Here is a 23,488-nt window from a genome sequence, read left to right as displayed (position 1 = left end):
ATTCTAAAATTCAGTGAACTTCACAGGAGCGCTGAAAAGACGTACACACATTATACCTTCACCCAGACCACTGGATTCTGTCGCTGGAAAGACAGCTGGTCCTTTACGATTGGAAGATTAATGTTAAAGTTTCAGGGACATATGCAACTAATTTATGCAAATGCATCAAAATGATCGTAATGTTTTGTAGCAGTTGTCTATCACAACAAGTCTCAATTTTATGACCTTTAACTTCATATTTCTCTCTTTATTTTGATTTACTGAAAGTGAAATTACCTTTTTCTCTTTCATTTCAGACCTGATGATGGAAGTGAAGGAGGAGAGTGAAGAACTGAGTGAAGTAGAGCAGAAACATCATGACAAACCTGGAGAAAAACCTTTGAGTCGCTCAAAGACTAAAAAGATATTTTTCAACCTGCATTCAGTGTGCAAAGAGTTTGTCAACCAGACATCATCTTAAGGAACACATGAGAGTTCACACTGGAGAGAAGCCGTTCACAAGTGATCAGTGTGGAAAGAGTTTCTCATCCAAACAATATCTTGAGGTTCACATGAGAGTTCATACAGGAGAGAAGCCGTTCACATGTGATCAATGTGGGAAGAGTTTCAGTCAATCATCAACCCTTAAAGCACACATGAGGATCCACACTGGAGAGAAGCCGTTCACATGTGATCAGTGTGGAAAGAGCTTCAAACAGAAAGGACATCTTAAGGATCACATGAGAGTTCACACTGGAGAGAAGCCACACACATGTGATCAGTGTGACAAATCATTTATTAGATCATCAGACCTGAAGTCACACCTGACAGTTCATACAAAGGAGAAGCCACATTCATGTTCTGTGTGTGGAAAGAGTTTTTCACTGCTGTGTAGTTTACAAGAACATGAGAAAATTCATACTGGTGTGAGAGTGTATGTGTGCTTTGAGTGTGAGAAGACTTTTACTACAGTAAACCAATTAAAACGGCACCAGAGAATTCACACTGGAGAAAAACCTTACAAGTGTTCACACTGTGACAAGAGATTCACTCAGTCAGTAAATCTGAAAGCACATGAGAGGATCCACACTGGAGAAAAACCTTACAAGTGTTCACAGTGTGACAAGAGATTCACTCAGTCAGTAAATCTGAAAACACACAAGAGGATCCACACTGGAGAAAAACCTTTCAAGTGTTCACAGTGTGGCATGAGATTCAGTGATTCATCATATCTGAAAACACATGAGAAGATCCACAGCAGAGAGAAGCTGCACACGTGTGATCAGTGTGGAAAGAGTTTCACTATTAAAAGTCACCTGAAGATACACATGAAGATCCATGCAGTGGAGAAACCACTTCACCACAGTCTGAAATGAAGTAGTTCATTTTTATGTGCTGAACAAAAAAATCTATTTTGTGTAAGTTAGCCACAGCCAAATCTCTCCTCTCCAGCTATAGTTGGCACCATGGGCGACAAGTTTTATTTATTTATATTTTTTTGCAGTTACTAAACATATTTTTGTACCTGCATCAGCAAATTATTCACAAAAATTTTAAGCAAACAAGTTTAACCCTTTAACGACCCAGTGGTCCGTTAGCGGGGCTGATAAGAATGTTATAAGGTTAAACAAGTTGTTTTTTAAAATGAGGAGAATACCATCTAACTAATCTTTTATTATGCTTGCAGTGCGTCGGTTCAATGAATTGCGATATTTAATAATAAAAGTAGAATAATAATAACAATAATCCGCTATACGCCACTGTGAAGGGATAAACAGTGTTCAGGCAGCAAATGTCCCATTGATGACATGATGTCTGGTAATAGTATAGAAATTTTTTTATTGCGCATGTGTCGAACTCGGTGATCCACGTGCATCTGTGGTTTAGTATGAAAGATGCAGGGACAGGACTGCACGTGAGACACGTCCAGGTGACGTGAAAGTGATGTATAACCGGGGCTTGATGGCGAGATGGAGCAGAACGTGGGAAATGACATATACCCGGGCCTTAACAACTCCAAATTGTAGTGGACTGGAGCTGACTGCTCACTTTGGGAAAATTACCCTACCAATGTCCCTGTGAAAAAAAAAAATTTAGACTTTTCTGACTCAAACTTCTACCAACAGCCGACGGCGCTTTCTTTTAAAGGCTTCCAACATGCGCACAGGCATGGAATTTTCTCTGCACCGCTTCAGATAGATTGCGTATGCACGTGAATGTGCAAGATTATCAGTGAGGTTCACATACGACACCTCCAAATTGCTCCACTGACTATGCGTACTAGCAGGAACAGTTGCAGTTTCCATCCTCTGTACCAGCTGTTCTTCGGGTTCTTCAGCCTCTGCTTCAAGCGGTTCACCTGTTGAACCTTGTGAGATAGCACGTGGCCGTCGCTGTGCTCGTGGGACTGGGGGGTGAGCAGAAACAACAAGCTTGTATGGAACTGACTCATGAAAACGCCACACAAAAGGAGACTGCAGTAGCAACAAGTTGGACAAAATGCCTAACCCTTTAAGGTGACTCTAGGTCACGGGAAGATTGTGCTCAAGCTCGGCCAGCCTCTTAAAAGACACATAGTCACCATTCATGATCATCCCCACGGCACTAAGGAACACCAGAGCTGTCAACACGCGATCCTTTGGCATGCCTCTGGGGAGGCACTGTATGCACCTCTCCAGCCAAGGCATGCCATTGTCTTTATATTTTCTGATGTTCCGTGAAAATGCCAGATCCAGCTCCTCCATACGAGCACAAATGTCCCCGCAGTAGCTGGCAGCACGCGATGCAGCCGAAGGAAGTTCAGTTGGTTTGTGGAGCTCCACGTAATCTTTGAAGTTCCATTTGGCTTTATTCATCCCAGTAATGGATACTTGGGAAGTATTTCAGCTTTGAAAATGCTGACTCCAAACATGGGACAGGATCCACACTTGTAAGATGTGACGATATCCAGAGCCCTGCCATAAGTATGAGGGTATCCAAATCCCTTCCGTTGGCACACCTCACGACTGAATTCCCTGACAGTCTGACATCCTACCAAGTTGCCAATAGGACGCTCGGGTCCTTGCAGGGATTGAGTCGACAAACGGTCATTGCGTCCGTAAAGGTCGGACATAAGGATTCTTAACAGATGTTCACCGACCACCACATGACCTGTATCCATACAGTCAGACAGATCAAAGATGCTCTCGACCCTGGACTTCTGCACGTCATCACGAAGCCAGATCTCCAGAGGCGGTGGGGACTCACCCACACTGGCACTGCCCACTTGTCCGAGCCCTAAATCCCTTCATTTGGGTCAGGCTATTGAGACTCGATGGACAGACACCCAGTGCTGCCGCAAACTGCCTGGAATACTTGCCAACGACCCGGCCAAAAAATAGTTCCTCCAGAGACAGCTCCAACTGAAATGCTTTCCAGCTGCTGAAGAATCCTCCCATGCCTTTCTAAGCTGCAAAAACATCCCGAGACTCTGACTGAGATGTGAGGCAACCGTATGTACAACATTGTGCAACCCCAAACCATCCTGATTATCCTTGAAGGGCACAATCATTGGCACAGTCTCCAACAAGTGATCAAGCATAGAAGGAATGAAGAAATCATTGCTGGTTGATGCGAGAGGCAGTCTGGGATGTCTCAAGTCCCCTCACGTTGCATCCTCGATAAAAGGCGGTAAAGAACACATCCGGGGATTAGAACTGTACTTGGCTAGATGTGAACTTTGAATTGGATCAGTACTCGGTGTCTGATGACATTTCACAAGAACAGACAAGAACGCATATTAAAAAATGGATAACTAATGAATGAATGAGGCAGTTATATAGCAATTTACTATGTACTACTGTACACTGCAAGTGCTTCACAATCACATCAGGGGTCGCTCCTCATCCACAACCTGGATAATTCAACAGCAGCCACAGAGCAACAGCACCAAGATCAAATCTGTGGTTTATTGATAAAGAAAGTGCCTATTTGAAAATTTGATCTGATGTTGTCGGAGTTGTGGGATCCAGACGATCACTCGGCGTTCAGCGCTCATGTACCCCGCCGAGAGCAGTCTTACCTCGACTAGTCCTTCTGATGTTTGCCGCTGACTCTGTAGTGGTTAAACATGAGATAATTCATCTTTTGTATATGTAACAGGTAATCTTTGGTCTCATTAATCTATAATTTGTTCCCTGGAAAATAGTTTTGGCTGATGAAGTAATGTTTCATAAGTTTATATATTTAGGCTATTTAACTTTACTGTTGTAGTCTATTAGAGTGCTGACTTTGAACGTTTGACTGAACTGTTTGCCTTAATTTTTATTGTAGCTTCTTATACCTGTAAATGTAAATGTACCTTTTGCTTATATTTTTATAATGGCTGTTATTGATCATTAAAACTGACATTTAACAAAATGAGACAAAGTTGTGTTTTATGATTGCAAACTATATGCACATATTGTCTGAACCACATATGTTTAATATTTTTTTAAATGTAAATGAAAAGAGGAAGTTTTATAGTTCTGGTTTATACCATTCTGGTGTTTTATAGTTCCCTTTCGAGGGAACTCACACTGCGTCCCGAAGGGGGCGCTATGGGAATGCCCTCAGCGTGAATGCGTCTGATGCACGTGTGTCAACTAGTCCAATGGCAAGAGTGAACGTCACCGGCGGGTGATGTCACGACCAGGAAAGTATAAATACACATCCAGAAAGACCAGCTTCAGCTTTTGTGCCTCAGCAAAGCGCTCTGTGTTAAACTGTCTCTGTCTATTTATTGTTGTTTGTCCTCAAGCATTATATATATTCTAGACAGAAGCTTATTGGTGAGCAAATAGCATCTTGAGTCATGTGTGCTCCCCTGCCTTCGCTACTATACGAGTGGGGATACACGCGATTCACGTGTTGTTGTTTGAGAGCAGAGCATGCACGTCAGTTCTTGTGGATCTGACAGTGTTCATTCATAAATTTCCCGATGTGATGCACTATCGAGATTTTTATCTCTGCTCCTCTTGGCTTTTTTTCTTGAGGGAATAGTCTTAAGCAATAAATAAAGAAGTGGCTCTGATCTCGCGTCTGCCGAGGCGACTCTTAGATTTCGAGTCTGCAAACTGCAATAAAGATTCTAGTGGCTCTGATCTCGCATCTGCCGAGGCGACGCTTAGATTTCGAGTCTGCAAACTGCAATAAAGATTCTAGTGGCTCTGATCTCGCGCCTGCCGAGGCGACGGGTAGATTTCGAGTCTGCAAACTGCAATAAAGAATCTAGTGGCACGGATCTTGCGTCTGCCGAGGCGACGCGTAGATTTCGAGTCTGCAAACTGCAATAAAGAATCTAGTGACACGGATCTTGCGTCTGCCGAGGCGACGCGTAGATTTCGAGTCTGCAAACTGCAGTAAAGATTCTATGTGGCTCTAATCTCGTGTTTGCCGAGGCGACGCGTAGATTAGGGTGTGCAGACGGCAGTTATAAATATTCAACTAATCATTCAGACCGTGTACACTTGTCTGGTGGTTCATTGATGCATTTAATTTGAGGAATTAAATGGGATATTGCCTGGTTTTTAAAAGCTATATATCTGCACTAATAACTCTTTATTTAGCCTTTCATTCAGACCGTTTTTACCTGTCTGGTTGATATGTGACTGCATTTAATTTTGAGAGATTAAATGAAATTTGATGTGTGTATGGCTATATGCCTTATATATATATATATATATAGCATTTCTTTCAGACCGTATTAACTTGTCTGATAGATCATTTGCTGCATTTAATTTTGTGGAATTAAATGGACAGTTGGCTGTAATTTAATTTTGAGAAATTGAAATAATACATATTTATCTGACTTTAAGTAGTTAGATTCATGTATTAGTTCAGCCTTTCATGTAGATCCTGACGCCAGTGGTGTTAGGCTTCTTAGGGCAGCCCCCCTGCGGGGTGGAGCGGTGTACACCTCAGTATACGGTGCCCGTGCCACTTCGTTGCCCTCAGGGGACCGATCTGCCAACCCCATCACTCTCGGTGCTTTGGGACGCAGCGGTTTCCAGCAAGCTTTGATTCAGCGCTCACACAACGTTGCATCAGGCTTGCACCCTCTGAATGAAATCTAATGGCAGCCCCATATACGGGATAGAGCGGTGTACACCTCAGTATATGGTGCCCGCTCCACTTCATTGTCCTTAGGGGGCCGTTCTGCCAACCCTGGCACCCTCGGTGCTTCAGGGCGAAGCGGTTTCCAGCAAGCTATGATTCAGCGCTCACACAACGCTGCATCAGGTTCGCACCCTCTGAGGAGGGTCGAAAAGCAGTCAAATGGGTTGCTTCCTGCCAGTGTATTTCAGGTCACCAAAGTGGCTGCTCTAGGTATACCAGAGACCAGCCTTGAGAGGCTGGTTCCCTTTTGTGGATTTTCTGGCAGAGTTGAGGCTTCTGCCGAATTTATCTCAATGGGCAGGCTCTGGTAATGGAACAGAAGGTAAACTCTTTTGCGAAAGGAGCTACAAAACGGATTCCTCCTCCCAGTAGAGAGTTGGGTTTTTACGGCCGCTACTATTTTGTTCCAAAGAAGGATGGAGGGTTGTGTCCTATGTTAGATCTGAATCATTTGAATCATTCAGTCAAAAGACTTGGGTTCAAAATACTGACGCTAAACCAGATCTGAGGACTGGTTTGTCATGATAGGTCTAAAGGATGCATACTTCCATGTCTCCATCCTTCCACAGCATAGGAAGTTCCTCAGGTTTGCTTTCAGGGGCAAAGTATACCAATATTAGGTTCTTCCATTTGGTCTAGCTCCATCACCCCACATGTCCATGAAATGCGTAGATGCAGCTCTGGCCTTGTTCAGGCTGCAGGGCATACGTATTCTGAACTGATTAGATGACTGGCTAATATTAGCACAGTCGGAACAGATGCTTAGTTCAACATTGAGATGTTGTTCTTGCTCATAAAAATTGGGGTTGTGGCTGAATGCCAAGAAGAGTGTGCTTTCTCCATTACAGAGAACCACCTTCCTGGGCATGGTATGGATTCAGTGACGCTGCGGGTCGTTCTGTCGCCCACTCGTATTGCTGCAATCTTTTCAGTCACACAGGAGATATAACTAGGCCAGTCACTCACTGTAAAACAGTTTTCTAAAACTGTTGGGTCTGATGGCAGCTGCGTCCAACGGTGATACCTGCTGTTCATGAGACCCTTACAGTGGTGGTTCAGGACCAAGGGTTTTCCCTGAGGGGGATCCCACTTCGTATGATCATGATCACGCGGCGGTGTTTCCGCCTTGGTTATATGGAAGAAAAGTTGGTTCCTGTCCCAGGGACCTGTGTTAGGAGCTTAATATCATTGAGTCACTCACATGATAGATGTTTCTCTCACAGGCTGGGGAGTGGCAGTGGAAGGCCACTCAGCTCAAGGGCTGTTGAGGAGTCATCATTCGTGGCACATAATTGCCTGGAGATGATGGCGGTCTTCAATGCGTTGAAGTTCTCCTCCCAGACCTGAGAGGTCATCAAGCTATCTGGACGGATAATACATTGATGGTCTTTTTTATAAATCAACAGGGGGGTTTGCGTTTGCTCCCACTATCTGGCACACCAGATCCTCCTGTGGTCCCTGGTGAAGATGCTCTCCTCGAGAACAGTCTTATTTCAGGGACCCAGAATACAGGAGCAGACATCCTGTCGAGACAGGGGCTGAGGCCAGGGGAATGGAGACTTCACCCTTAAGTGGTGAAGCTCATATGGGAGATTTTATAGCCACATGGAGGTGGATCTTTCGCGTCTCAGGATACGACGCACTGTCCACTGTGGTTATCCCTTACGCAGCCAGTTCCTCTTGGACTGGATGCCATGGTACAGACATGGCCGAGGCTACGTCTGTACGTTTTCCCCCAATTGTTCTGCTCCCAGGAGTTCTGGACAAATTCGCCGGGAAGGGATAAGTCTACTGCTAGTAGCGCCTTACTGGCCAAGTCGGGTATGGTTCTTGGACCTCGTGTCTCTCCTCGACAGCTCTCCCTTGGAGATTCTGATCAGGAGAGACCTATTTCAGGTGACAGGCTTGATCTTTCACCCTGCCCAGAAGTATTCAATCTGTGGGTTTGGCCCCTGAGGGGGCCTAACTCATAGTATCTGGTCTCTCAACCGAGGTTGTGGTGACCATACTTTACCCCAGAACTCCAGCCACAAGGAAACTATCCTCTGCGTACCATGTCCCTGTGGATGGTACAATTGTGGGGTATAACCCTTTGAGGTATCGTTTCCTTCGTGGCACTCTGATGTTGAGGCCTGCAACATGCACTAGGGTTCCTGCTTGGGAGTTGGCCTTTGTGTTGGAAGGCTATCTGCAGCTCCTTTTGAGCCGCTTGATTCTGTCTCAGAAATATTTCTGAAGTTTATACTGTTTTCCTCCTTGCCATTTCTTCCCTAAAAGAGTAGGAGACCTTCAGGCCATATCTTTATCCCCTACGTGCCTTGAGTGTGCACCAGGGATGGTCAAAGTGTTCCTTTACCCTACCGGGTTATATACCTAAGGTTCTGACCAATATGACACGGCCTATAGTGCTGCAAGCTTTCTGTCCTCTGTTCTCAGATCCAGACCAGGAAAAGTGGAATCTTGTGTGTCCAGTGTGAGCACTGGACACCTGATATCCACAGAGCTGCCCTTTGGAGGACCTCAGATCAACTGTTTGTTTTGGACCGCGCAATTAGGGGTCTCTCTGCATCCATACAAATGGTTAGCAAGTGGATAGTTGAGAATATATCACTTGTGTATGAGGTCTCTGGCCAGCAGTATCCACTGTCTGCAAGAGCTCGCTCTACTTGGAGTATGGCGGCCTCCAAGGCCTTGATGTTGGGGGTTTTCCTCAAGGAAGTCTGTGATGTGGCGGACTGACCCTCGCCACTCACGTTATGAGATATGTATCTCAACCTGGATGCAGCTCCAGGCTCTTCGGTGCTCTTGTCTTAGTGTGCCACAGTTTCACATGGACAGGCATTTTGGAATTATGGCGTTTTGGGATATCGTTCCCATAGCGCCCCCTTCGGGACGCAGTGCGAGTTCCCTCGAAAGGGAACGTCTCAGGTTATGACTATAACCATGGTTCCCTGAGAGAGGGAACGAGACACTGCGTCGCGTTGCCATACTCCCTGCATCCCTGTGATCGATTTGCTTCGGCAGTTTAAGCTGAAGCCGGTCTTTCCGGATGTGTATTTATACTTTCCTGGTCGTGACGTCACCCGCCGGTGACGTTCACTCTCGCCATTGGACTAGTTGACACACGTGCATCAGACGCATTCACGCTGAGGGCGTTCCCATAGCGCCCCCTTCGGGACGCAGTGTCTAGTTCCCTCTCTCAGGGAACCACGGTTATAGTCATAACCTGAGACGTTTGTTTGGTTGTAAATATACTTGTAGTGAAGATAATCATTGACTGCGTTGCCTGAACCACATGCATGGGTATTAACCCTTTCGAGTGTGAGTTTAACATATTCTAACTGTCCCCCCAGAGTGAGTTTTTTTAAGGCGACCGTTATTTTAGAACGTTTGCCTTTAATGTTTCCATAGCGACGCGTCATGCGTATCACGAGCGCTGAGCGCAGCCACAATAACACTGTATGACAGGTGGATCGCTATTATTTTGTTTTTCCTTGTTTATTTAAAATATTCACAAACTTGCTTACCATGTTATCAACTATCTGATATTCCGATCCTCAAATATGTGTAAGTGAGTGTGTTTTGTCGTTTAAAAGCCTTTATAAATGATCTTTATCTTGATCTATAATGCGAGAGGGGCGCCGCCATCTTAGTTTGCCCCGCAGTTCGCAGAGTCCTGTCAGTCGGATTTACAGCAGGTGAATTCATCATTTTCTCCCAAAATATATGCAAGTATGTGGCTGGTGAACTGTAAGAATAATAGAGTAAACTTTGTAGTTACTTGGGCCCATTATGTGTATCTGATATGAATAAATGTCGGCAAATTGTAAACGAATGGATTGTTAATATTGCTCCTTCCACTGATGTCTGACATCAGTTTGTATTTTATAAACTCTAAATATATTGTTTTAATGGTGCTTATGTGTATTTAAATGTCTGAAACCTTAAAAGAATAGTTATGTGGCTGAAAACATTGCATAGTTGTGATATATGACAAGAGCTGCGCGTGTCCGTCTCACAGCCAAAGCGCGAAAGCGCAGTTTGAATCTGGCAGTTATGTGACGTCGCTGAACGTTCGAAATCCCATATGTGGGACCGTACCGCTCAAAGGGTTAATATGTTAATTTTATTGTTGCCTAAAATATGCATACAGAGATAACTGGAGTGGCCAGAATATCAAATGTCAAGTGTTCCCAACTAAACAAGCCAAAGGCGACAACGGCAAGGAACTCAAACTCCAACAGGTGACATCAGGTGACAAACAGGTGATAAAATTGAGAAAAAAACCTTGGGAGAAACCAGGCTTAGTCGGGGGGCCAGTTCTCCTCTGGCGAACAGTGATTTGTTACAATTCAGGTAACTATAAGTTTGATAGGATCGCAATATTTAAAGTATTTAATCCAGTTCCATCCGGTTGAGGATCGTATTCATCACATCGGTATGGACAGTTTGTTAAGGAACTGTGGTACTGGCTGTCGTGTCAATGAGGCCTTCACAATGGATGATCTAGTTGACTCGATCTCTGCTGATACTTCAGGACTGCGTTGTGGTTGTTTCAGGGCGCTGGTCCTCGACCTCACCTGAAAACGGCCCGGATCCGGTTGACTATAGTAAACTTCGGGATAAGACTAATGTTAGCGTAGATGCCATTCTTCTTCTGATGTTACGAGTACATATGGCGTTATAGGAAGTGTTCCCGGTTCCGGCTGACCTAATCTATGCAGTCTAATAGTCCTTTATTGGATCTGAAAATTCCCGAACAATGCTAGGAAGATTGTTCCAAGTCAAGTCAAGTCACCTTTATTTATATAGTGCTTTTTACAATGCAGATTGTGTCAAAGCAGCTTTACAGTGATAACTGGTATATAATTTTGGCTGCACAACAGCTCTTAAAGAATAGTGTCAATGCAGGCAGATCAAAAGCACTGTTGAATAAATGTCAAGAATACTGTAGAATATCGAATGTCAAGTCAAATGTCAATTGTCCCCAACTAAGCAAGCCAAAGGCGACAGCGGCAAGGAACTCAAACTCCATCAGGTGACATCAGGTGGCAAATAGGTGTTAAAATGGAGAAAATAGCCTTGGGAGAAACCAGGCTTAGTCGGGGGGCCAGTTCTCCTCTGGCGAACAGTGCTTTGTTACGAATCAGGTAACTATCATAAGTCTGATAGGATCGCAGCAATCAAAGTATTTATTTCAGTTCCATCCAGTTGAGGATCGTATTCATCACGCCGGTATGGACGGTTTGTGAGGAACTGTGGCACTGGCTGTCGTGTCGATGAGGCCTTCACAATGGATTATCTAGTTGACTCGATCTCTGCTGATACTTCAGGGCTGTGTTGTGATCGTGTCAAGGAGCAGGTCCTTGGTCTCAGCTGGGTACGGCCCGGATCCGGTTGACTATGGTAAACCTTGGGATAAACAGGAAGACTAATGTTAGCTTAGATGCCATTCTTCTTCTGATGTAACGAGTACATCTGGTGTTATAGGAAGTGTTCCCGGTTCCGGCTAACCTAATTTATGCAGCCTAATAATCCTTTAACGGATTTGAAAATATAAATTGATAATGTGTTATGTGTATGCCAGGTTAAAGAGATGTGTTTTTAGTCCCTGATTTAAACTGACAGAGTGTGTCTGCTTCCCGAACAATGCTAGGAAGATTGTTCCAGAGTTTAGGTGCCAAATAGGAGAAGGATCTACCGCCTGCGGTTGATTTTGATATTATAGGTATTATCAGCTGGCCTGAATTTTGAGATTGCAATAAACGTGAAGGACTATAATGCATTAAGAGCTCACTTAGGTACTGGGGAGCTAAACCATTTAGTGCTTTGTAAGTAATTAACAAGATTTTAAAATCTATATGATGTTTAACAAGAAGCCAATGCAGTGATGACAGAACTGGGCTAATATGGCCATACGTCCTAGTTCTAGTAAGGACTCTAGCTGCTTTATTTAGTACGAGCTGTATTTTATTTATCAAGCAGGAGGAACAACCACCCAGTAGAGCGTTACAGTAATCTAGCCTTGAGGTCATGAACGCATGAACTAACTGTTCTGCATTTTTCATTGAGAGCATATGTCGTAGTTTAGATATATTTATAAGATGGAAGAATGCGGTTTTACAGATGCTAGTAACATGGCCTTCAAATGAAAGATTGGTATCAAAGAGCACACCCAGGTTCCTAGCTGACGACGAAGACTTAACAGAGCATTTTATATCAGCTATACATATTGGTAAGTTTTGTCTGGGTGCGAAGAAATATAGAGCTGAGTATCATCAGTGTAACAATGTAAACTAACGCCATGCTTCCTAATGATATCTCCCAAGGGTAGCATGTACAGAGTGAAAAGCAACGGTCCTAGTACTGAGCCTTGTGATACTCCATATTGAACTTGTGACTGATATGACCACTCTTCGTTTACTACTACAAAATGATAACGGTCAGATAAGTAAGATTTGAACCATGCCAATGCAATTCCACTAATGCCAACATAATTTGAGTCTATTTAAAAGAATATTGTGATCAATAGTGTCAAATGCAGCACTAAGATCCAGTAACACTAATAGAGAGATACAACCACGATCTGATGATAAGAGCAAATCATTAGTAACTCTAATGAGAGCAGTCTCAGTACTATGGTATGGTCTAAATCATGACTGGAAATCCTCACAGATACTATTTCTTTCTAAAAAGGAACATAGTTGTGATGAAACTGCCTTTTCTAGTATTTTTGACAGAAAAGTGAGATTTGAAATTGGCCTGTAATTGACTAATTCTCTAGGATCAAGTTGTGTTTTTTTTAAATAAGAGGTTTAATAATAGCCAGCCTAAAAGTTTTTTGTACATATCCTAGTGATAAAGATGAATTAACAATATTAAGAAGAGGATCTATGACCTCTGAAAGCATCTCTTTCAATAGCTTAGTCGGTATAGGGTCTAACATACATGTTGTTGATTTTGATGATTTAATAAGTTTAGACAATTCTTCCTCTCCTAAAGCAGTAAATGAATTGAATTTTTCCTCAGGGACACTACAATGCACTGTCTGACACTATACTGTAGTAGTCGGTTGCATGGTTATAATTTTTTCTCTAATATTATCAATCTTGCAAGTAAAGAAATTCATAAAATCATTACTGCTGTGCTCTTTGGAAACATCAGAAGTTGAAGCTTTATTTCTTGTTAATTTAGCCACTGTATCAAATAAATACCTAGGGTTGTGTTTATTCTCTTCTAAGAGTTTGGAAAAATAGGCAGATCTAGCAGTTTTTAAGGACTTTCTGTACTCAATCGTTCTCTCTCTCCACGAAATGCAAAATATTTCTAGTTTTGTTTTCTTCCAGCTGCGCTCCATTTTTCTAGCTGCTGTTTTTAGGGCCCGAGTGTGCTCATTGTACCATGGCATTGGATTAATTTCCTTAATCTTTTTTAAACGCAAAGGAGCAACTGAGTCTAATGTGCTGGAAAACACAGAGGCAATAGTTTCTGTTGCAACATCGAGGTCTTCTAAGCTGTCTGGTAAGCTAAGGCGATGAAACTGATCAGGAAGATTATTTATAAAGCTATAAAATGCCACACTGCTTTCACCATCTCTGCCAAGGACCCACGGGTGGACTTTATGTGGCCACGGAATGGACTTCAAGAAGTTGTGGGCCACAGAGGAAATATATTCACCACTGCAGCCATGCCGGAGGCCGCTAATTTTCAGACAAATCTAGACCAATACCCAATGACCCTGGACCGTGAACTGCTGCACATCTTCAATGGCCCTATTAATTACCCCAACATCACCTTTGTTCAGACAAAATTTGCCACAAATGTGCACTTTGACACATTTAAACATCCGGTCAGCAGGGTTATCGCCACCTGTGGCCTACACATCTCAAAACACACCAGTATGCTCCTTCAGAGCAAAGTCATACATAGATCATATGCAAGACTTGGCCAGAAAGACTGTGTGTCGGACCCAAGCTAGGATGGAGGCTGTGTACCTGCTTAAAGGAAAAATCCCACGCACTCTAGAAGCCAGAGATTTTTACAATCCACAGGCCATTTACCATCTGCTGGAGAATAGACCAATGCTGATGCCGTTTAAAGACAACGCACATAAGTTGGGCCTAAGACAAGTAATCCATCCAGTGGCAGACTACCTCAAAAAAACACATTTTACACTCTGCTTGATGAGTGTAAATGTAGAGGTGGGTTCAACAACACCTGGCCACAGTGGTGTAACTTTGTTTTAAAAAGTGGTTGGGATAGGAATGTGTGTGTGTGTGTGTAGGGGGGGGGGGTGTATTGTAATTGTATTATTAAAATAATATATTAAAATTAATATGATAGTTTCTTTCTTACATCTGCTATAATAATATATGTCGTTAGTCTTGAGTATGTACATTAGTTAATAAATACGTGGATCCGCTTGTGATAAACAAATGTCCTGATGGACTAGGGGCAGCATTTTCGTTTAACATGCAAGAGGTTCTGGGTTCTAATCCAACCATGTTTTTTAGTCATTAAAACCAAAGATGTTCGTCAATGATTGTATATCAAGAGCAGGGACACGTTTATGTGTATTGAGTTTTGTGATTTCAAAGGAACGAAATAGAGAGTCTCCGCAACAGCGATAGATTAAAGCGCTTGTCCTTGTGAAGACTGCGCAGTGTGCACGAGCGCCGAGAAAACTGTTGCGCCTCTGATAACAGCGGTAACGAGCACTCAACATAATTTTAAAACATCAAATCCCAGCGGCAGATCGCCAATTATTAACACAAATTGATAATCAACTAGAGGTGTTTATTTAGTATTAGATATCCGTGAGATGCCGCGAGATGTTTCAAAAAGTGGTGGGGACAATATCGACCCTTTCAAAAAGTGGATTGCCGACCCACTGCAGCGGATGAGAATCCATAGGGTATTCCCATTAACCGACACACTGGATGCTGGCCCTGCAATTCTTGGAGAGGCTCTCGTGAAGGTGCTTCTTTGCGACCTGCACGAAAGAAACGACAGAATTTCCATTGAGACCCTCAAGCAATCGTCCATCCCTTTACTGTGCAAGTTGGTCGGCTGCCGGACGACCTCCGACCTCTGTAAGGACCTGACTGAACGCAAGGGTTTTTGCTACCCACACACATTTGGGAGGGCAATTGAACTGGCACAAGGTGCAGGCCACGACGTACAGACCTGCCTACAACTTGGCCTTGCAGGGTTTAAATTCTTCCCTTCCATTGTCTATTGGGATGAAAAGAGGCACCCAAAGGCAAAATGGAATAAAATCGACTACATCGACTACATACAGGTGAACCGAAACACTGTCTGCCAAGGCTTCTGCAGCTGCATGCACTGGTGACGTCTGTTCAGCCATAGAAAAAAGAGGCCTGTCTTACTCCTCCAAACTTGTAAAATACAAGGAACAAGGTATGCCATGGATGGAGCAGACCATTCAGCGCCTTCCCAAAGGCCTGCAGAAAGACCGACTGCTCACAACATTAACTTTTGTGAGCTGCATCGGAATGATACACAATGGAGATTTTGTCTCCTTCAACCAACTGTCATCCCTCATCTCGGAACTGCCAGTCACTCATGTCCAGTTCCAGTGGATGCACATCCTCTCACCACTTATCCTGCTGCATACACCCCAGGTACACAGGCTGCATGACTCCATAAAATACAAGATGGCCCACATTGTGACAGAAAAAAAGAATAAACCATCGACTACTCCAGCGCCTTGACCGCGCTCCCCGTCACAGGACCAATCAGAAGTGCTCCAGCAGGAACCAGATGTTCCAGCGGAACAGGTCATCGAACGAGTGTTCACAAGAACAGTGCCCGCGAACTTCGGATGATGGACTTCAGAGGAATCCGCTTTGGTTGAGGGAAACCCTACCCTAACACATGCCGACGCATACGAGGCCTACCTGGAATTGTGCCAAGAGAGGGACTTGCCAGTTAGGACCTTTGCGGTGTTCAAACGGAAACAACAGAGGCTTTCATAAGGTACGTTTTTTTTTCTTTCTTTTTTTCTTTATTTGCATTTATTTTTGTCATCATATAGCTAATGTGTAGATTTTCTATTTGCACACTAATGGAACTGCTTTCTAATTACAGCTTCAACCTGTCCCACAAACTGACCCTACCCTTCGTGGGGACCTGGCATGTTTCTTGTTATATGACATTTAACTGTTCTTATGACGTTTTCTTTGCAGTGTTTATAACCGAATTATATAAATTTTAAAATCAATTATGCATGTTTAAATAAATTTTGAGTCACGTTTGTGACGGTGCGGAAGCCTTCCAGCATCCGTGGACAAACCTCACAGTCCAACAAACGAGAGCAGAATTTATTAAAACTTCTATTTTTATTAAAAATACAACAATCGCTTAAAATAGCCTGTCATTTTTAAGGTCATTCAAAAAAGAGATGATCATTCAAATCTACTTTTAGTCTACTTTTATTTGGAGGAGGAAGGAGTACCTTGGACCAGTTTCTTGAAGCGATATAATCACTTTACATGATGATCAGATTTAAGTTGGCCTTTTATTGACAAAAAAAAATGCTTCTTTAAACTTTGATCAGCAAGGATAAACAAACCAAACTTACCAAGCTTAACCAAACCTTCTTGTACTTAAACGTCATTGGTTCTTGCTTGCATGACATTCAACAACAAACCTCATTCTTAAGATTCCGTAAACAAATTTGAATGCTTTAAACATTGTAATAATACATTTTTGTTTACTCTTGATGACAGACAAATATGCATGCAGTTTATTTATATTTGTTTTACCTTTTTCTGAAATATCATTGCCTAGTGAAAAATTAAGTGTGATACATAAATATGTTTTTCAGGAGATTCCATTCTGTTTCCCAAAAAGTGGATGCTGGCCTTGGAGGGGAAGGTCGTCACAGAGTCCAGTCCCCTCCAGCAGGTCTTCACCTCCGCCCTGGCTGCCCTCTTTGGGTCATTTTATGTTTTCAATGTGGAATACCAGGAGGACGCAGCCTCAACCCTGGAGTTCATCCAGAGGTAAATACTCTTCACTATGTACACTACTGGTCAAAAGGTTTTGAATGGTAAGATTTTTAAATGTTTTTTTTTAAATAAGTCTCTTCTGCTTACCAAGGCTTCAGTTATTTGATCCAAAATACAGCAAAAACAGTAAAAAAAAATTTTAATGTAATTTATTACTCAGTAATAAGTCCAGAGAGGGTCGAGTCCGAGTCGAGACCAAGTCGAGACCAAGACCAAAGAGGTCCAAGACAAGTTCACATAAGGTTGGGTCTGAGACAAGGCCTAAAGAAATCTAAAGACCTAAAGGAATATGTATATGTTTGGTGGAAACAATAAAATTGGTACCATACTCATCAAATATACCATGGCATGTACACTGTATTTTATTTACTTAGATATTAGTTTAAAAAATAATATCAGTTTAGGGTAAAAATGCCACATAGTAGGTGGTGTAAAGGTAATTTGTTAGAAAAGATTTCGATTTTGAATAAATGCTGTTATTTTTAATGTTTTTAAATAAAAGATTTTAAATTAATTGACTGAAGGAACACAGCATGTAATAAAAAATATTAAGCAGCACAACTGTTTCCACTTTCTAACTTTGAAAATTAATCAGCATATTAGAATGATTTCTGAAGGATCATGTGACACTGAAAACTGGAGTAATGATGCTGAAAATTCAGCTTTGCATCAGAAATAAATTATATTTTAAAGTACATTCAAATAGAAAACCATTATTTTAAATTGCAATAATATTTATTAAATATATATTGCTGTTTTTGATCAGATGCAGGCTTAATGAGCATAAGAGACTTATTTCGTAATGCCGCATAAGCTAATAATTATCAAAAAAGGTAATATTCACGTCACCATTTCGCCAGCCTACACATAATAGGCCTGTAGGAGGCACTTTGGCTTCATTAACTATGATACTGTAGTTTCATCAGATACTACTAAACGGTGTAGGCTATATTAAACACTAAATGAATTGAACACTACTTACCATTAATGCGACTTCTCGCTTTGTGGTCAGTTAACATCCATTTTGTCAGCGATGCAATTTAACTTATAAAATGCGACAAACAGCAGAAATCACTCGTCTGTCTATGTAAATTCCACTTTGCGTTGTCTAATGAAATTTGAACTTGTTGTGCCAGATCTATAATTTATTTATGCCAAACCCGCCCAATTCCAATTGTAAACTTTTTTAAATGATATTGAGTTTCCTACAATTAGCGAAATGTCACGCGAAGCACTAGAGAGGGACATTCAAATTGAAGATATTGGGGAATCTATTGCCTCTCTAAAATCTGGCAAGGCCCCGGGGCTTTTCGGCTGAATTTTATAAGGCTTTTTCTAATTCTCTCTGCCCAATTCTGCTCTTAGTATTTTCAGAGAGTCTTCAGAAACATTCTTTACCATTAAGCATGTATCAGGCAATTATTTCTTTAATTTTAAAGTAGGATAAGAATCCACTAGAATGTGGTTCGTATAGACCCATATCATCTTTGAATTGTGATTATAAGATTTTAGCCAAACTGCTGTCTACCCGTTTGGAGAACTCTATGTGGCAAATAATTTCGCCCGATCAAACTGGTTTCATCCGTGATAGATATTCATTAATATTAGGCGCCTTTTTAATATTCTGTACTCTCCACATTCTAACAGTCCTGAGGTGGTGCTCTCACTTGACGCCGAAAAAGCATTTGACCGTGTTGAATGGATTTATTTATTTAGAGTTTTAGAAAAATTTGGATTTGGCCCTACATTTATTTCTTGGATAAAAATGTTATATGCTGCTCCTAAAGCCTCCGTACGCACTAATAATGTGACATCAGATTGTTTCAATTTACAGAGGGGCACAAGACAGGGTTGTCCCCTCTCGCCACTTTTATTTGCTATTGCTATTGAACCTCTCGCTATTGCCCTACGGTCAAGCCCTCAGGTCTGTGGTATAGTTCGTGCAGGTATTGTACAAAAGGTTTCCCTTTATGCGGATGATCTTCTTTTATTTCTATCTAACCCTCTCACCTCAATTCCACATACTCTCTCTATTTTAGAATCGTTTAGTAGTTTTTCAGGATATAAGTTAAATTTTTCTAAAAGTGAGCTGTTCCCGTTGAATGATGTGTCTCTAAAAGGAAAGTTTGTGTATGAAATCTTTAAAGTTGTTAGAAATCGTTTTAAATACCTGGGAGTCCTGGTCACACGCAAGCATTCAGATTTGTTTAAAGTCAATTTAGCCCTCTCCACAACTATGTCAAATCTCTGTTCCTGTCCTGGAATTGTCTTCCTCTTTCTCTCATAGGAAGGGTGAATGCTATTAAGATGAGTGTTCTCCCTAAATTTTTGTATTTATTTCAGTGCCTTCCGATTTTTATTCCTAAATCCTCCTTTATGGCTCTGCAGCGTAATATCTTGTCTTTTATATGGAATAATAAGTCTAAACGGATTAGTCAAAATCATCTTATGAAACCAAAATGCTTGGGGGACCTGGCTTTGCCAAACATATTACTGGTCAGCTAACATAAGAAATATGCTATTTTGGATTCAACATGACTGGCATTTTCAGAAATTTCAGTGGGTACAACTGGAAGCTTTCTCTTGTTGCCCAGCAACTTTAACATCAATTTTGGGTACATCCATCCCCTCCAAACATACTACTGTAGTTAAAAATCCAGTTGTTAAACATTCATTGAGAATTTGGTCTCAGTTCCGACTATCATTAGGCCTTAAAGATCCTAGTCTCACTGTTCCCATTCTCTGCAATATATCTTTTCCACCTTCTTCAAATCCACGAAAGGGGCAATTTCTAAGATCTATATGATAATTAACACAAAACAGTCCCCCTCAACCGGTCCATTGAGGAAGCTCTGGGAAGAGGAACTAGACCTAGTATTTGAGGATCATGTTTGGAACATGATTCTTGACCGAATACATCCATCATCAATTAATGCTAGGCACACTCTGATTCAGTTTAAGGTAGTGCATAGAACTCATTGGTCCAGAACTAAACTTAATAAAATATTCCCTGATCTTGATCCAACATGCCTTCGATGTTCAAGTGAACCAGCCACCCTACTGCACTCATTTTGGTCATGCCCTAAACTGTTTGACTTCTGGGAGAGAGTGTTTAGGTGTTTTTCAATTGTTCTCTCTTTACCAATAGACCCTAACCCTCTAATGGCAGTGTTTGGGGTTGTACCAGACACCATCAAAGTAACTAATCTACAGGCTGATAGTGTAGCCTTTGCAACTTTATTGGCCAGACGATTGATTCTCATGAATTGGAAGTCTGCAGTTCCACCTACTTATCGCCAACGGATTTTTGATTTGCTACATGCACTTAAAACGGAAAAGATCAGGTATATAATGGGACAGAAACATAAACTATTTTTTAGAGCCTGGAACCCTTTTTTGGACTACTTTAAGGAGGAAAACATGTCTTAACGCTATTCCTTGCTTGATGTTTATATTAACATTTCTGACTGTTGATCAGCCCGTGGGGACTCCCTCAAAATGTGTTGTTGCCTACCCTATTGCGACGTGTCTGCACGTAGGTAATTCTTTAGGATTTAAGCTTTGGATATTATTTTTGTCAAAATGAAACAACACAGGAAGGCCAGCAGAGGAGAGCGGAGACGCACCATCGTCATGCCTTTGCAGTATGATGCAGGAGCAGCCCGTGCTATTGTGCTTTCACAGATGCCAGGTTTGCAGTGTGTAACTGATCTGTGGCTGTTTAACACAAACAACATTTACTTATTTTTAATTTAAATTGAAAAGTTGTTAATGAACATGGCTTGTCAGTATTGTGATTCTCTTTGTATACACTATATTTCATTGATGTCATGTTTAAATGTTTTATTAAATTCATTACTTTATATTTATGTAAACAGGGTTCCCACTCTAAGCCAAATATCAAATTCCCTGACTTTTCCTTGACTTTCACAAACTAAAAAGCTGAATTTCCATGACCTATAATGAACGGAGCACTGAGCAGACAAAAAACAGCCACAAACAGTATTTTTCAAACTTTATTTACTTATTCACAGTTGTTTTATTAACCAACTTAAACACATACACACTACTTTTTTTTTTCTTCTTTTATTTGTTAAATGGACTTTAATTTCTGTAGAAATAGTTAAATCGAAATAGTTTATCGTCAGTTAAACAATGATTTTCTGTTTGTGATCAAGTTCATTCTTCACATTTATTTTTTGCAGACTGTGTTAGACTGTTTGACTGAGCAATCTATGTAAGATCACCTACACTTTCTGCCTATAATGCAAGGTCATCAGCAGATTGCTCCATAGCTGAGGCATCCTCCTAGAGGCATGCTCTCTTTTTCCTCAGCTCATCAATCTCATCAGAGAGTTTTCCTTTTCATGTTTAGTTTTTCTGCTCCTTTAAGTCTTTTCTGTTCCTTGAGATGAAAGATGTATCACTGTCTTGACAAGGATACAGACTGAAGGCCTTATTTACCACAGTTATCAATTCCCCCTACTGACCTCAAATGATCCACACTTTCCCTCATGTTTTCAACCTCAATTTGTTTATTGACTGAAAAACCTCGCTCCACGGTTGCATTTCTATGCGAGAGCTTTAGAAGAAGAGACATAACATTCCACAGTGTTTCGTACTGTTTCTCTTTTCTCTTGCCTTTTTATAGAATAGGGTATCTACCTGAACTGTGATGGGAATAACGGCGTTATAAATAACGCGCGTTACTAACGCCGTTACTTTTTTCAGTAACGAGTAATCAAACGAATTACTTTTTCTCCCGTTACAACGCCGTTAGCGTTACTGACAAAAAAAAAATGCCGCGTTACTATAATTGAGCTCACTGAAGCGGTTTTCATCCGAGTAAGCTCTCTCTCAGCCATAGGACCTGCAAAGTTTTTTTCTCTGGTGTGTGCTGCGGTAAGTCATACACAAATATAATTTTAAACTGATAATAATGTATGATGCGCTGTGTGTGTGTGTCTGTCAGAGCATGCGCGCGAAGCACGAGCTCAAACCAGAATACCCTTTTTGATGCTAAAATGTGAAATGAGTTTTTTTCTAGTCGACTAGTTGTTGTTCATTTAAGCTATTCGTTGACTAATCACATTTATATTAATTTAATTTCTTAAATACTGGAGAGAAACCATAATAAGGAGCATTTACATAATATAGGCTATATAGCACTCAAGGGCACGCATAATTGCCATAAAGAACCGGCAAAAGTAATGATTATGAGTGTGACAAAAACAGCAAGGAGACATTTTAATTGATTCAGAAAACATTACTTTATTAATAAACAGTGTCGGCTGCAAAGATGAAGTTGACATTGCTGATTCTCATTGCTGATCATTTGCTCATATGGACGCGCCTAGAGAGATAACGCACATTTCATTCGGATTAGGCTATATAATCAGAGTAGCCTCTTTCTTTTCGTGTTTAATTACTTCATATTCGTTAAAGTAGATATTTCAAGCGTTCTATAGATATATTTCTCATGTCTGCGAGGCAAGCAGCCTCTGAGTTTCGGTTCATTTAGCCTATAAGACGCGCTCCAATTCACACGCCAGTGATCGCGCCCGCGCTTCCATGTCATGATTTTATTGTCTGCTATATTTGCTTGTTATATATTAAATCCAAGCAATTGGCTGATGAAACATTGATTAAAATTAAGATACAATTTTTACAAAACGAAATTCACTTTAAAGAGAGGCTTTCTATAAAACAAAACTTAATGAAGTGTTTAAAATCATGTCTGACCCACTCCATGTCTCCCGATATATTTGCGCATTTTATGATGCATCTTACTCACGCTGTTCACTTTTCATAATCGAATGAATGGATTTAAAACATAACATAGGACTATTTAAACATAAATATGAAACTACGTTTTCTTTAATGGCTACCAACACAGTACAGAGAAATTTCATGTTGTGAGCAAGAGCGGATCATGAGTCAGGAGTCGCATCAAGAATAATTTATTCTTAGACTTAAATGTAATATTGAGGGCATTCAATTTATTTGGCATATTTTTATTTATTTTATTTTTTTAAAGTAACGCAATAGTTACTTTCCCTGGTAATTAGTTACTTTTATAATGATGTAACTCAGTTACTAACTCCATTACTATTTGTGAGAAGTAACTAGTAACTATAACTAATTACTTTTTTAAAGTAACGTGCCCAACTCTGGTGACGACATATCAGGCTTGATAAAATGATCCATAATTGACCTGATAACATTAGCAAAGTCTCTTTTATATAGTTTCAAGAAAGGTGCAACCTTTGCAGGCAACAGTGTGTCTCTGCACCTTTCTTTGACAGTAGTATAGGATTTAGTTCCAGGGTTAGGGAATTTGC

The 23,488-nt window shown here is 41.2% G+C and overlaps 1 protein-coding gene across 1 annotated transcript in view; it reads left to right on the top strand.

Annotated features, from left to right (window-relative positions):
• The window catches only part of LOC137005220 (zinc finger protein 721-like), a 143,115-nt gene that overhangs the window by 93,221 nt on the left and 26,406 nt on the right, over positions 1-23,488 (top strand). The window contains exons 5-7 of the mRNA XM_067366039.1: positions 414-1,344; positions 2,709-2,785; positions 13,261-13,280. Coding sequence (XP_067222140.1) covers positions 414-1,344; positions 2,709-2,785; positions 13,261-13,280 — 1,028 coding nt within the window. The remainder of the gene's footprint in view (positions 1-413; positions 1,345-2,708; positions 2,786-13,260; positions 13,281-23,488) is intronic.

This window comes from Chanodichthys erythropterus, chromosome 3 (genome assembly GCF_024489055.1).
Source record: "Chanodichthys erythropterus isolate Z2021 chromosome 3, ASM2448905v1, whole genome shotgun sequence".
NCBI lineage: Eukaryota > Metazoa > Chordata > Actinopteri > Cypriniformes > Xenocyprididae > Chanodichthys > Chanodichthys erythropterus.
Note: the sequence above shows the minus strand (reverse complement) of the source record. Positions and strands in the feature narration are given on the sequence as shown.